The sequence below is a fragment of the Mirounga leonina genome, unplaced genomic scaffold, assembly GCF_011800145.1.
Source record: "Mirounga leonina isolate KUSES-001 unplaced genomic scaffold, KU_Mleo_1.0 Mir_129, whole genome shotgun sequence".
Classification (NCBI taxonomy): domain Eukaryota; kingdom Metazoa; phylum Chordata; class Mammalia; order Carnivora; family Phocidae; genus Mirounga; species Mirounga leonina.
The window spans coordinates 9,737,428-9,753,362 of NW_023270323.1; the positions used below are offsets into that span (position 1 = coordinate 9,737,428).

At 42.0% G+C, this 15,935-nt stretch overlaps 1 protein-coding gene across 2 annotated transcripts in view; it reads right to left on the reverse strand.

Moving 5' to 3' along the window:
• HERC6 (HECT and RLD domain containing E3 ubiquitin protein ligase family member 6) overlaps nt 1-14,212 on the reverse strand; it is a 55,713-nt gene extending 41,501 nt beyond the window's left edge. Inside the window, exons 1-6 of one of the 2 annotated variants that reach the window (XM_035004534.1) lie at nt 13,609-14,211; nt 11,343-11,502; nt 8,367-8,443; nt 4,488-4,715; nt 2,640-2,737; nt 1,256-1,383 (exon numbers count right to left, since the gene is read on the reverse strand). In XM_035004534.1, coding sequence (XP_034860425.1) covers nt 1,256-1,383; nt 2,640-2,737; nt 4,488-4,715; nt 8,367-8,443; nt 11,343-11,502; nt 13,609-13,807 — 890 coding nt within the window. In that variant the 5' untranslated portion in view covers nt 13,808-14,211. Of the gene's footprint in view, nt 1-1,255; nt 1,384-2,639; nt 2,738-4,487; nt 4,716-8,366; nt 8,444-11,342; nt 11,503-13,608 lie in introns of both variants that reach the window. The other variant, XM_035004535.1, reaches the window with a different exon arrangement.
• Between the last annotated feature and the right edge of the window lie 1,723 nt (nt 14,213-15,935).

A 15,935-nucleotide genomic window follows, 5' to 3' on the forward strand; every position in this document is an offset into this window, starting at 1 on the left:
GATAGAACATTATCGATGGGTCTTTACTATGGTTTCTTCCATTTGTGTTTTTTTGTTTTGTTTTTTTATTTTATTTTGTTTATTTGTCAGAGGAAGAGAGAGAGCACAAGGAGGGGAAGCAGTGGGAGAGGGAGAAGCAGGCTTCCCGCGGAGCAGGGAGCCCGAAGCGGGGCTCGATCCCAGGTCCCTGGGACCATGACCTGAGCCGAAGGCAGCCACTTAACCGACTGAGCCACCCAGGCATCCTATACCATTTGTGTTTTAAATGTAAGCTTTGTTTTTTATGAATTGGGTAGATAATATTCAGTGTCCTCATAATTAGGTTATGCAAAACTCTGAATGCATATGCAAATACATACTATCTTCTATTTGCATGAGAATACTTTAAATCTTGTCTTATCAACTTAAGTAGGCAAACACCACTATTTTTATTTTATTATTTTTTAAGATTTTATTTATTTATTTGACAGAGAGAGACAGAGAACACAAGTAGGTAGAGTGGCAGGCAGAGGGAGAGGGAGAAGCAAACTCCCCACTGACCAGGGAGCCTGATGTGGGGCTCAATCCCAGGACCCTGAGATCATGACCCAAGCCGAAGGCAGACGCTTAACCGACTGAGCCACGCAGGCGCTCCTATTTTTATTTATTTATTTAAGAGAGAGAGAGAGAGAGAGAGCTCTAGTGTGCACACGAGCAGGGGCAGGTTAGAGGGGGAAGGAGAGGAGAGAGAGAATCTCAAGCAGACTCTGTGCTGAGTGCAGAGCCCGATATAGGCAGGGCTCAGTCCCAGGACCCTGAGATCATGACCTGAGCTGAAGTCAAGAGTCAGACACTTAACCAACTTAGCCACCCAGGCGCCCCACCACTATTTTTATCTTAAACCCTCCTCTCAACCCCCAGCACCTAGTAAGGTGGTCTATACACAGCAGACTTCCAATAAATTCTTATTAAATAAATGAAATGTCTAGAATAAATGAGAAAAAATAGACAACTTAAACTATATTTGAAAGAAGTAAATTTTCAGAAAGGAAAATGATCTATAAAAAGACTAGTCACATATTTTGGGTTTTAAGGTTTGATAACATTGCTGAGGAGTCTTTTTTTTTTTTTCTGATGAACAGCCAAGTTTACTGAACCATAGTACAAAGCTCCGGAAGAGGGAGAGGACCTGAGAGGGCTGCCCTAAGGAGTCATTTCGAAGTAATAAAATACAACACTCTCTACTCACACTAAAAACAAAAAACTAGCCCCTTACCTTCCACAATCTATCTGTGAAACTAGGCCATCAATTCCTTCCATGAGTTGTGGACCTTCCTTCTCAGCAGTGGGGCTGTGTCCTCGCTGTCCATAGCTATTGCTTCCAAATGTGAACACTTTCCCAGTCTGTTTGAAAAAGACAGAATCAGACGAATTTCAGATTTTAAAAAGTAACTAAAAACTTAAAGCGTAAGTATCATCAGAGAATTGTATGAGAGCACTGTGTGAAATATAAGCTCTATATAAAGGGGAGGGGTCTTATATTTATTATTTCTAGTAATAAATGTAAGGGTTAACTCATTAAATGTGAGAAACCGTTGGCATTCATTGTAGAATGAATGGATGGACAAATTAATTGGTTTAAGAGTAACACTAACATTTAAGTAGATGGTTGCTTTATTTCTTTGAGATCTCTGAAAATAATCTTTTCTCAAAAGATTTTTTTTTAGAGAGAGATAGAGTGAGTGTGAGGGGGGGAGTGGGCGAGGTGTCCTTGGGATTCTCTCTCTCCTTCTCCTGCTGCCCCTGCCCCCCACCCCCTCACTCATGTACATGCACACTCTCTCTCTAATAAAAAATAAATAAATAAAATAAATAATGCAAATTACTTTAGATATTTAGTTTTTATTCACTTTTTAGCTTATTTAAATAAAAAGCATTTAAATTCAATTAATTAACATATAATGTAGTATTCGTTTCAGAGATAGAGGTCAGTGATTCATTTAGTTTTTAAATAAACATTTCAACCACACAAATAGTTTTCAAGTCTATTCCTTATGGCTATGGAGAGAATCCATCCCATCGGAACATACTATTTGGTCAGTACAAGAAGAGGAGGCAAACATTTACAAAGCGGGCTTGTAATTGTGTCAAGCAAGAAACGGAACAAAGTAGGTTCTAGTCTCTAATTTGGGTTATTGAAACCTGTAAAAATTACTTTGTTGCTTCTACATTAATTTTCATCTGTATAACTACATTATGAATGAATAATTGCTAAAAGGATTAGCTCCTATATTAATCGTTTTTTAATTTTTTTTTCAGATTTTATTTTTAAGCAATCTCTACACCCAGCGTGGGGCTCAAATTTACAACCCCAAGATCAAGAGTTGCATGCTCTACCAACTGAGCCAAACAGGCACCCCGTTAATCTAATTTAGTGGGTATCTAAAAATATTTCTTAAAGCTGAAATTAGCTTCTGTTATAAGATCTTGAAAATTTCATGGTTTATATTTGGTTAATTTCTCCTCTTCAGATATTTGTACATTGAATGGATATGCTGAGATATTGATACACACATTGCTTTCAACAACAGTCAGTACATGTACCTTGTGGTAACATTTCTCAGGAATTCAAAAACAAATAGCAAAACATTTTAGATTACCTGGGTAAGCACTGCAGTATGCTCATAACCACAGCTGATATAAATCACACCTAGATTCTTCAGCGCACCAATTGAATGAGGCTTGAAGCTTTGCAGTACTGAAAGAAAGCAGAATCTCTAGAGTATAAGACTCAGATTTCATGAGTTTTCACATCTTTTAATATTTTTATCATCTTATAATTCGTTAGCATAATTTTTAAAATGAGCACTCAGAAGTATTATAAACAGAGGGAAGGCCCTGCTTTGGAAAAGAAAGAAAAACAGTCTTTTAGCAACTATTTCTGAAAACTATTAAATCTTCTGGAATGCCTAAGGCTATTCTCCTAGAAAGCTAAGTTTTTGGTTTTTTTTTTTTTAAGATTTTATTTATTTATTTGACAGAGAGAGACACAGCGAGAGAGGAAACACAAGCAGGGGGAGCGGGAGAAGGAGAAGCAGGCTTCCCGCTGAGCAGGGAGCCAGATGCGGGGCTCAATCCCAGGACCCTGGGACCATGACCTGAGCCGAAAGCAGACGCTTAACGACTGAGCCACCCAGGCGCCCCAGAAAGCTAAGTTTTAAGACCTTTATTCCCAATAATATTACCATTATGTCATATTCATTTCTGTCACATAGTCGGTGTTCTGCAAGCATGAAATAATAATTGAGAAAATAAGAGGACTTACTTCATGTTGACTGAGTTAAATGAGATGAGATCTAAGTACCTGCTGAATATCTGTTAGCCAGTCCTGTAAGGAACTGAACAGAGGAGGGAGGAGGGATAGGGCTCATGCGCTCATGGGGAAGGTTTCGCAGGGAGTTTAAGGATTATCAGACGAACTGGTTGTTTCTCCTGCTAACATCTTCTAATCCAATGTGCAAGCTTGGCTGCACATTGGAATAACCTGTGGAACCTTTAATAAAGACTGATGCCTGGCTTCCATCCCCAGACATTCTGATTTACTTGGTATGGGGTCTAACTTGGGCGCTGGGATTTTTAAATGCTCTTATGGCAGACAAAATAAAAGGCTTCAAAGCTGTCCGTGTCCTTCCCCAGAGGCTGTGGATATGTTAGGTTACTTGGCAAAGAGGAGTTAATGAAGCAGATGGAATTAAAGTTGCTCATCTGTTGACCTTCAAATAAGGAGGTTAGGGGCACCTGGGTGGCTCAGTCGGTTAAGTGTCTGTCTTCGGCTCAGGTCTTGGCGCCGGGGTCCTTGTATGGAGCCCCATGTCGGGCTCCTTGCTCAGCAGGGAGTCTTCTTCTCCCTCTCCCTCTGCCCCTCCCCACTGCTTGTGCTCTCTCATACTTGCTCTCTCTCAAATAAATAAAATCTTTAAAAAAATAAAATAAGGAGGTTAGCCTGGATTATGTGGGTGGGCCCAGTGTAATTACAAGGGTTCTTTAACAGAAGAATCACTGTCAGAGTAATGTGACCTGAGGAAGACTTCACCAGCCATTGCTGACTTTGAAGAAGGGGGCTATGAGTCAAGGAATGCAGGTGGACTCTAGAAGGGGGAAAAGACAAGAAAATGGTGCAAGGCCCATCCCCATCCCCTACCTGGCTGCCCTGAAGCCTCCAGAAAGGAACACAACCCTGCTGACACCTTGATTTTAGCCCCGTGAGACCTGAATCAAACTTCTGACCACCAGAACTATAAGATAATAAATTTATGTTGTTTTAAGTCACAAGTTTGTGGTAATATATTATAGTGGCAATCAAAAATTAAGATGGCTCCCCAGGTGATTCTAATGTGTCACAAAGTTTGGGAATCACTGCTCTAATCGTCGAGAATCCCCTTTGCAGAGTTGGTCTTCCAACTGGAGAGAAAGAATGATTTACTGCAAGAAGAAGACTATCTCGTTACCTGGGACATTATTCTTGCAGAGGGCCAGCTGCCCTGCATTGTTGCTTCCCCAGCCAAATGAAGCCCCAGAGAGAGACAGGGCAAAGCTGTGGACCCCGCCTGCGGCCACCTGAGTGAGGGGGATGCCGTCCAGGGACCTCACCCTCTGCGGGCTGGCTTGGGAGGGGCGCTCCTTCCCCAGGCCCAGCTGCCCATGGCTGTTACTTCCCCATGAAAACAGTTGGCCATCTATAAAAATAAAGCAGAGAAATCGAGAATTACAAACACATTGGAATACCAAATTCAAGTAGAAACTACCACCCTCATTCTAAAAGTCATTAATAACTAAAATAGGGATAAAGGAGGTTCGAGTATTCTGACTAAAAGCAAGGAGGATGGTCAAGAACACCTTCAAAAGTCCCTTCCAACAACATCCACTCCTGTTTCCCCTCCAGTTAAGGGCAACTCTGCTCTTCCAGCTGCTCAGACCAGAAATCTTGGAGTCATCCTTGACTCCCTTCTTTCTTTTACACCCGTTAGCCTAGCAAATCCTGAAGTCTCTATCTTTAAAATGTGTCTGGGATCTGACCACTTCTCACCTCTCCACTGTTACCACCTTAGCCACCAAGCCACCATCACTTTTCTCCTGGAAGTTTACAACAGCCCCTCACTGGGCTCCCAGAGTCCATCTTTGTCTGTTTTCCAAAGAGCAGTCAGAGTGTTCTTTTTAAAAAAATAAGTCAGACTGAACCCTTTAGGAATTTGCTATCTTACTCAATAAAAGGCCAATTGTCACCAAGGCTCACAAGCCCCAGGTCACCAGGATTCACCATGACACGTCTCAGACCTTATCGCTCCCTTGCTCAGACCTTTCCAGGGACCCTGCTATTCCTAAGCATACTGCTGAGCATGCTGCTACCTCATTAATGGCCTTTGCATCTAGATCATACCTCTGGATCATGGCCTTAGCATCATGTCCCCCTTCCTCCCTTCTTTTGGTCTCTGCTCACCTTATAACAGTTTCCCTAACATCCTTTATAAAAGAAAAAGATTCCTTTCCTCCACTCAAGTACTTGCTCCCATCCCCTTACCCGGCCTTACTTTTCTTCACACCCTTACCTCTGTTACATGACATAATTATTTGTCTATGTGTTTAAGGCTCACTTCCCCTACACACCCCCCAGAATATAAGCTCCATGAAAGCAGAATCTTAGGTTTGTTCACTGCTATATCCTCTTTGCTGGAAACATAGGCACTTAAAAAATATTTGTGGAATGACTCTATGGGAGTAAAAGACCACCGACATTTTATGTTGAATTTGACCAGAGATGGATAATTTACATGAGGTCAAAAATCAAGATCTACTAATGCTTCATTGTTTACCCAGAAAAATGCTAAAATGGCTCAGATTTTTATGTTTATTATAACTGATTTTTCTTTTTTAACTCTTCTAAAGTTATTTCTACCACTGAAAAGTATTTCTGGGGGTCTGGGTGGCTCAGATGGTTAAGCGCCTGCCTTGGGCTCAGGTCTTGGGATCGAGCCTAGCATCGGGCTCCCTGTTCGGCGGGGAGCCTGCTTCTCCCTCTCCTTCTACTACTCCCCCCGCTTGTGCTCTCTCGCTCTCTCTGTCAAATAAATAAATAAAATCTTTAAAAAAAAAAAAGTATTTCTGAGGGCCCACTGCACAATGTCAAACTCATATGAAGGTCTATGAGAACTCACAGTTCACCATAGCAAATGTACTGGGTATCTGGGCTCCATACAACCTTCAGTCCATACCAATATAAAGACAAATCAATACCCTGGGGAAATAATTCAAGCCCTTTCAATAATTAAGAAGAAGGAAAGCAAGGAAGGAAGAAAGACTAATATTTCTTTTTTTATTTTTTAAAGATTTTATTTATTTATTTGAGAGAGAGAATGAGAGAGAGAGAGCATGAGAGGGGGGAGGGTCAGAGGGAGAAGCAGACTCCCTGCTGAGCAGGGAGCCCGACGTGGGACTCGATCCCGGGACTCCAGGATCATGACCTGAGCCGAAGGCAGTCGCTTAACCAACTGAGTCACCCAGGCGCCCGAAAGACTAGTATTTCTTGTACCCCGGGCATCTGCTATGGATTGTACAGGCTATAACAGGATATATTGCGTTCCTTCTTTCACTGAATCTTCTAAACACCCCATAAGTACTTCTACAGATGAGAAAATCATCAGGTTAAATAACTTGCCCTAGATCAAATCTCTGGAAATGGTAGGACGGAATTATACGATAGCCACAGGATTATGCTATGGTCTCATGGCCTGCGTGGTACAGTAGTTGAGTGCTTAGGGTTGGGATGTAAACAGGTATAGATTCAAATCTCACTTCTGTTTCTTAGTGTGTGACCTTAGGCAGATCACGGAAGTCTCTGAGCCCAAATTTCCTCATTTCTAAAGTGAGGATACAAATAATGCACAGCTTCTGTGTTTGTTAAGTGATTTCATGAGATTACAGGCGTAAAGCATCTCACATGGTAGTTGGTGCACAGAAGGCAACCAGGAAATGTCCGGAATCCCTGTGGCACCACGGCCATTATGCATATGACATCACCTGGGGGACATGTAAATGTCACGTGTCCCTGGAAGGCACTCACAATATGCCATCCCAAAATATGCCACTCTGGCATAAGGGTTATTTTGGTTTTGTTTTGTTTTTAAGATTTTATTTATTTATTTGACAGAGAGAGATAGCGAGAGAGGGAACATAAGCAGGGGGAGTGGGAGAGGGAGAAACAGGCTTCCCGCTGAGCAGGGAGCCCGATGTGGGGTTCGATCCCAGGACCCTGGGATCATGACCTGAGTCAAAGGCAGACACCCAAAGACTGAGCCACCCAGGCGCCCCAAGGATTATTTTGAGCTAAAGGCAGCTGAGAATCCACAAGTGTTGGAAAAGTTCTCTGCCCTCCTCTGATCCACCCAAAGGTGAGGTATATATTTCCCTTTGTGAAGGTGTCCTCTTCTCTTGCACCCGGGATGGGGCAGTGACTCATCACCAGAGATGGAGAGTCTGCCTCAACATGAGTCTTCACAGATAACCCCCTTTTTTAAAAATTTTATTTTATTATGTTATGTTATCACCATACTTCACTATTAAGATAACCCTTAATAAAATAACTCTTATCTTCCCTTAGTTTCCCCCATGTATTTCCAGGTCCCATGTATTTCCCAACAATCGATCATCCTGCAAAGCCCAAATCTTTCCCTCATTAAAACGGCTCATAAGCCCCCAAGTCTAAACACTTCTTGAGTTTCACTTCTTTTCTGTAAACTTCCGTGCACTAAAATATTAATAAAACTGGTATGCCTTTTCTCTTGTCAATCTCTTTCATCACTTAAATTTGCAGACTCCCAGGTACTGAACCAAAGAGGACAGGAGAAAAGTTTTTCTTCTGCAACACTCTCCATTGAAACATTTTAACTGATGCTGGACAAAGGATGGAGATGTTAGTAGAAGAAATGTAAAGTCATAATTTTGATATCTTGACTTTTCTTTCTTTGATCTAAGTAAAAAAGACAAATAGACCTTAGTCTACCTGAATTTGCTGGTACATACAACCATTCAGCATAAAGGGCAAAGTTCCGGATAAATCCGTTATTAAATTCTGAGAGAGTCAGATCAGGTCATGTGAACAGAGATGACCCTTTATGGCATTGATATGAATCAGGCACTACTTAGACTATAATAAGAGCAAAGAAAATAGGGAAAAAATCGAAGAACAATACAGCTTATGAAATCTAAAGAGTTAAAAAACTTCTAAATGCATTAAAATGAGCCCCAGTGCATTAAAAATCAATGGGCATCATTCCTATTCAAACAAATTACTTTGTAATGACACTTAGAAGATCCAAGAACCCTTTTTTTACCTTCTGATAATGCCAGGGAATGGTAGTGTCCACAGGAAACTTGTATAATTTTTATACCAGTCAGAGTTTTTATCTTCCTGTAATAAAAATGATACAATATCTATGAATCCTTCTTTAGAGTGGCTCACCAAGTGAACTACAGATGTTAAAACAATCCCAGGTAATACATTGGGTTTAGGGAAATAACTATCTCTTCCTTTCTTTTCTTTTCTTTCTAAACTGGGCTATTTTAATGTTTTTTACAATAGAATAAATAGTTCTCTGGATGCCTGCAGATATGTAAGGCTGTTTGGTAGTATTCAGAAACACCACAGTGATGGTGATTTTCCTGATTGGCATGTAATCTTCAGTAATTTTAAGGAGTTACTTGTCTGAAACTGCTGTCAAACCAACAAGTCTGCATTTGTGCATCCATCATTTTCAGGACTGTCGGTAACCTGGGCATATTTTCCCCAGAAATAACTTTATTTTCTTATTTTTCTGTAGTACCCTTATTCCAAAGCCTTCAAACTATTTTTAAAGATTTTATTTATTTATTTGACAGAGAGAGACACAGCGAGAGAGGGAACACAAGCAGGGGAAGTGGGAGAGGGAGAAGCAGGCTTCCAGCTGAGCAGGGAGCCCGATGTGGGGCTCGATCCCAGGACCCTGGGATCCTGACCTGAGCCGAAGGCAGACGCTTAACGACTGAGCCACCCAGGCACCCCAAACTATTTTTAACATGACATCAACATGTATAAAGGTACAGAGCAGAATCCAAATCCAAATCCAGTTATAATACAAAAGTCATTTTTAGGGGCGCCTGGGTGGCTCATTCGTTGGGCATCTGCCTTCGGCTCAGGTCATGATCCCAGGGTCCTGGGATCGAGTCCCACATCGGACTCCTTGCTCAGCGGGGAGCCTGCTTCTCCCTCTGCCGCTCCCTGCCACTCTGCCTACTTGTGATTCCTCTCTCTCTCTCTCTCTGTGTCAAATAAATAAATAAAATCTTTAAAAAAAAAAAGTGATTTTTATTAGACTTTTAATGCAGTATATAATGTACTAACTTTTATTCTATATTTATTGGCTTAAAAGAAAAATTTCTTCATGCACATATGACACAGGGCTTTAGAATTTATAGGACACTGTTATTTATATCACCTGACTTAAGCCCTATGCGATAAAAAAATCATTAGGTTGAATCCTATTAAATGGCCATTTTTGTGGATCAAAAACATAACTATCAGCAATTTCATATGGTTGAACCTAGTAGAACTCAGAGTTCTGGTTTGCTCTAGGGAATCACATTATAGATATCATGTTGTAGAACTAGACTCAAACCTTCATCTTTTCATTCCAAGTTCAATACTTGTCCCCCAAAGCCACAGCACTCTCTTACACAATTAAAAACCAGAAGACGTAACAAAGAGTAACTTCCAAATATTAAAAATCATGCTTTTAAAAATTCTTAAACATGTAGGGCACCTGGGTGGCTCAGATGGTTGAGCGTCTGCCTTCGGCTCAGGTCATGATCCCAGGGTCCTGGGATTGAGTCCCGCATCGGGCTCTCTGCTCCTTGGGAGCCTGCTTCTCCCTCTGCCTCTCTCTCTCTCTATCTCTCTGTCTCTCATGAATAAATAAATAAAATCTTTAAAAATTCTTAAACATGTAATTCATGAACACACAATTCAGACTGCTTGTCATATCATTCGTCCTAGGAAGCTGTTTGTGAGGAAATGATTCCCCCCCACTTCCTCCTTCCCCACCCCCACTCCCCACCCCGTGTCTTACTATATAAACTATTAGGATACAGTGGCTTAAAACAGACCAAAAGGTTATGTTGGGAGGAAAACTTTTCCTTTTCCAGTATGGATCCATTTGATATGGGACATGCAAATTAACTGACAATAGATTAACAGGAGAAAAACCAAGGCTTATTTACATGTACAGAGGGGAGCTCCCAGTAATGGAAAATTTGTGGAATCATCTTAAATATATCAACCTAGCAAAAAGGAGGGGATTTAGGACTTCAGTAGGAGAGTATGGAAGTTTCCATAGGGTTTTTTGATGTTGACTGGGCAGTCTGTCTTCACAGCAACTGAATTCATAGGAAACTCCCTCCAAGCTGTTAATGGCAGCTGTGTTTTCAAGGAGACTTGGCTTTAGTCGGAAATGAAATTCAGATAAGATTGCTTTCTGTATCTTTTATTTAATGTTTTTACTTTAAAATAATATTTATTGGGGCGCCTGGGTGGCTCAGTCGTTAAGCGTCTGCCCTCGGCTCAGGTCATGATCCCAGGGTCCTGGGATCGAGCCCCACATCAGGCTCCCTGCTATGCAGGAAACCTGCTTCTCCCTCTCCCACTCCCCCTGCTGTGGTCCCTCTCTCGCTGTGTCTTTCTCTGTCAAATAAATAAATAAAATCTTTAAAAATAATAATAAAATAGGGCGCCTGGGTGGCTCAGTTGGTTAAGCGACTGCCTTCGGCTCAGGTCATGATCCTGGAGTCCTGGGATCGAGTCCCGCATCGGGCTCCCTGCTCGGCAAGGAGTCTGCTTCTCCCTCTCCCACTCCCCGTTTGTGTTCCCTCTCTCGCTGTGTCTTTCTCTGTCAAATAAATAAATAAAATCTTAAAAATAATAATAATAAAATAAAATAATATTTATTTTATTTTTATTGATATTTTATGTGTATTTTATATTTTATATATATTATATTTATTTATTTACCACAGTATTTCCAATACATAAGATTTATGTAGATCAAAGGGTCACATGTTCTCATTTCACCCCGCCTTTCTCCTTCATAGGACCCTAATTGAGTAACAATTGATGTTAGAAGTTTTTTCCTGTCTCATTCTCTCACTACACTATAATCATTGGGGCTAGGGACTGTGTTTATCATAGTCATCTTTGTACCCTGACATCTTGCATAGTGCCAAGCACATGAAACTGAAAAATATTGGATGAATGAATGAATGAATGGAAATATACTTACGTAGGTATAAGATTTATTTCCTTAAATTCTCCAACTCCCAGCTGCCCTTCAGAACCAGCCCCCCATGCAAAGACCCTTCCTTTGTAACAGACAGCAAGAGAGTGTTCCTTTCCACAGCTCACAAGATCAACACGTAGAGTTTTCAGTGCGTGAATTGGTTCTTCAGGAACAAAAACAAAACAAAACAAAACAAAACAACTCAGAAGATTATTAATTTAACAACAAGTTTACTTTCTTCAAAAAGAAGGGTCACTCGGATTTCTCATCTTTTCCAATGGACTTTCAAATCAAGGCCTGACATCCACACTGCAGGTGTGAAGGAAAGCAGCTCAATGTGAGTTCCGCTGTCTATTTGGGAATGTGGTTGCCATTCCAAAGGATGAGTTTCATGGAGGAGGGCAACTTCTACAGACTATGATGTTTGGCCTATGACCTCTCTATGATGATGGTAGCAAAACCAGGGGAGACAGAGAGAAGATGGAATGGCCTCCACTCTACTCTTCTGACTTCCCAGCCCTGAACAGTGAGAATAGCCGATCCCTTATCAGGAGCAAATGGGCAGGGAGCCTTCCCCATGAATGGGAGAGGCAGAAGCCAGGTCCTCTCACAAAGAAGAATGCAGTAACGTTCCTCTTATGGCCAAAGGCACCCACAAATGAAAACCTGATCATTATAGCATGATCCCTAAAAGTCAATCTAAACGGTTTTCCCAAAGTGTTTGTCTCTGAATTATTAGAGGTTTTGAGCTAAATATATCACTACGAGTAAAGTTTTTGCTAACACTTCAGTTTTCTTTTTTTAAACCTTTGTAATCTTATCCTTTTCAATGATTTATTTTCAAACTATGGGATAATAAAAAACGTCCCAAAGATTCATACACTCGTGAAGGTAGAGACTGATATCACCTTCCTGGAGAACAATCTGACATCAAGTATCATGTTGCCCCTCATCTCCACCTAAAGTGGATCAGGATATGCCACCCCAAAATATGCCACTTTGGCAGAATGATTATTTTGCGCCAAAGGCAACTGAAAATCAACAGATGCAGGAAGAGTTCTCTGCCTTCCCTTTAGTTACCTAAAAGTAGGGCATAAATTTCCCTTGTAAAGGTATTCTCTCCCATACCAGAAAGAGAAGAGGAACTCTTATCAATGGAGTTGCCACTGAGATGAGTCTACATAGACAGTCCTTACCAAAATAACCCTCATCTTCCATTAGTCTTCCCCATATATTTCCAAGTCACTTCCCCACAACTGATCATCCTTCGAAGCCCAAACTCCCTTTTCTTTGCTAAGATGCAATATAAGTCCCTGAGTTTAACTACTTTTGAGTTTCCCCCTTTTTTTTTCTGTGAACTCCTGTGCACATAAAATATTAATAAAATTGTATACTTTTTTGGTTAATCTTTGTCCGCTTAGTTTGCAGGCCTTCAGAACCAGAACTAACAGGATAGAGGAGAAATTTTTCCTCCCAGACACAACTTTTGGTATTTATTTAAGTAAGTAATCAGAAATTTGGTCAAATAATGGCAATCACAGTATTATTTATAAAAGTCCCTAATGAAGAAAAAACCTAATGTCCACCAAAGAAGAAGCATTAACTTGTATTGTCAAAGCCCGGAATGTTTTGCAACTATTTAAAATGTTATTTTCAAAAAATACATAATTAAAGGGCAATATGTTCATGATATTATGTTTCGTGAGAGTGCAATTTATAGAACTGTATAAATACTGTGTACACAAAACTATATAATGACATGCTTTTATAAAAGTAAATGTATAATAGAGCAAAAAAGCAAATACATCAAAATATTATAGTTGTCTTTGGGTATTGGAATTATAGGCAATTTCTTTCCCTGTGTTTCTGTAATAATCAGTAATGGTAAAAATGGTACTATACTTTTAATTTTAGGGAAAATAGATGCTCTGGGGTATTTCTGAGAGAGTTAGAGATGTCCCACCCATAAACCACGTTTGGAAGGTCACTATTCCAGATAGATTCGCACTGGCAGGGATTGGTCTAGAAAGGCTTAGTGCGAGGGACCACGTCTCTTCCGAAGAGCGCTGTCCCGTTAGGTTCCGCTCTCAGTTTCGCTTTTAAGCTGAAGTGGAAACCGAAACAAATTGCGCTTCTGGAAAACGAAACTGACGAAGTTGCGCGCACGCACAGAGCATCGTTTCGCCGTACCTTGGGGCCCCGCGGACCTGGGGCTCCCAGCGCCCGCATCTCCCTGGCCCCCCGCGCCGCGCCCTTGTCCCGCACTCACTTGGCTGCTCCTCGCTCTGCACGCCCCTCCGCCCCAGCTGGCCATGGCTGTTGTCCCCGCACGAGTGCACCTCGCCGTTGCTCAGCAGCAGCAGCGAGTGGCGCTCCCCGGAGGCCGCCTGTTGCAGCTCGGCGCCATCCCTGCCGGTCCGCCTCCGGCGCAGAGGTCTTCGGGGGTCGGCGACCCAGGAGAGGTACATCCCGCTCCCGCGCCCCGCCGCCTGCGCCTGGTCTGTCGGCGCCGCGCGTACGGGCTCTCAGAGGCTAGTGACCGCTGTGTGCTGATCAGCAGAAATCCGGAAGCCGGGTGGACCTGCCCGGCTCTGATCTCACCCTGGAGGCCAACTCCCCTCACCTCACCTACGCCCTGGCACCCTTAGTCATCCTGACGTCCCGGCCAATGGCTTTTGGGGCTCAAACGTGAGCACCCAGTGCTGAGGAGCAGAGAGGGACTCCAGAGGAAGAGCTCCTGCATTTACTTAGATACTAGCTAAGCAAGTTCATGAGCCGTGTGACTTTGGGCAAGTGTAACGAAGCTACCACATCAATGCGATGTGGACGGTAAGGCAGCAAATCTAACCTTAGGGCAATTTAACAGAATATGCCGGAGTGATGCCTGGAGTGCTTAGAGTGCTTAATAAAAGCATCTGAATGCCTACCCTTTTTTTCTAGGCTGTTTTTGGCAGTGGACATGCAAAATCCTCTTGGGACTAATATTCTCCTATTTGTAAAGAGGTAAATATTTAGTATAATGTCAAGTGGCAACTCAAAATAAAATAACACAGTAAAGTAATAGATGGTGCGGGCAAAAGAAACTTTGGGTTTTTTTTTTTTTAAGATTTTATTTATTTGAGAGAGAAAGTGAGTGAGAGAGAGAGAGAGAACACAATCAGCGGACAAGGGCAGAGGGAGAGAGAGAAGCAGGCTCCCCGCTGAGTAAGAAGCCCCAGGTGGGGCTGGATCCCAGGACCCCAGGATCATGACCTGAACAGAAGGCAGACAGTTAACTGACTGAGCCACCCAGGTGCCCCAGGAACTTGTGTTTTGATAAGATTTCAGGGAACACTTCTTGGATGAAGTGACATTTGAGCAGAGAGCCTAGGGGACATAAAAATGAGGGAATGTGTCATGCTCATATCTAGAGGCTGAGGGTGAGGGAGAGCAGGTGGAAGCTTTTGAACAGAGAAGCGACATGATCTGACTTCAGTTTTAAAAGATTCATTCTGGGGGCGCTTGGGTGGCTCAGTCAGTCAAGTGTCTGCCTTCGGCTCTGGTCATGATCCCAGGATCCTGGGATCAAGCCCCATATCAGGCTCCCTGCTCGGCGGGGAGCCTGCTTCTCCCTCTCTCTCTGCCTGCCACTCTGCCTACTTGTGTTCTCTCTCTCTGTCAAATAAATAAATAAAATCTTAAAAAAAAAAAAAAAGATTCATTCTGGCTATGGTAATATAGTAGAACAAAAATGGAAGCAGAAAAGCCAGTTAGGAGAGGCTGCTATAGGAGGCCAGGTCTGAAGGATGACCTTGGGACTACAAGATGTTTTGAAAGAGTACACAGATTTGCTGACAGGTTGGATGTAGGAGAAAAGAAAGAAAGGGATTAGGATTATTCCAAGGTTGGCCTGAGCAACTGGGTGAACGGTGGTTCCCTTTCCTGGGATGTGGAACCCTGAGGGAGGCTCCATGTTGGGGCTGGTGGATCAGGAGTCCAGTCTGGTAATAACTGTAAGATGCTTGTTTTATAAGGACACAATAAGATCAACCGTTTTGGAGTTGTGCACAGAAGTCAAGGCGCAGTCATAAAATTGGGAGTCCTCAGTATAGAAATGAGAAATCAGTCATCAGATGGCTGAATGAGATCACTCAGTGGGAGGTAAAAGTGACTAGCACGTAACAGACGTCGGAATCCAGGAAGGGTGGTGTGTACTAAGCAGGTGAAGAACAAGGAAATGATCACCGCTGTCAGCTGCTTGTTGAGCAAAATCTGGATTGAGTGTTGATCTTTACGTTTAGCAAAAGAGGTCATTGTGACTATGACAATGTTAGCCATCATTGGCATTACTGTTTTATTTTTATTATTTACAGCATCCATTTATATACTCGCAGCTGCACTCTCCTTACTACTACATTTTAAGTTCTCTAAAGACAGGGATAAATGTTGTTTTTTGATCTCAAGAGTGCCTGGCACATGATAGATACTAATAAATATGTGTTGGACAAAAGAGTTGATGAGTGGTGAATAAATGAATAGCATTCAGACTTTAGGGTCCACTTCAGTATGTACCATATATAACCTTTTTCTGAATAGTAATTTCCTAAATATTTATCA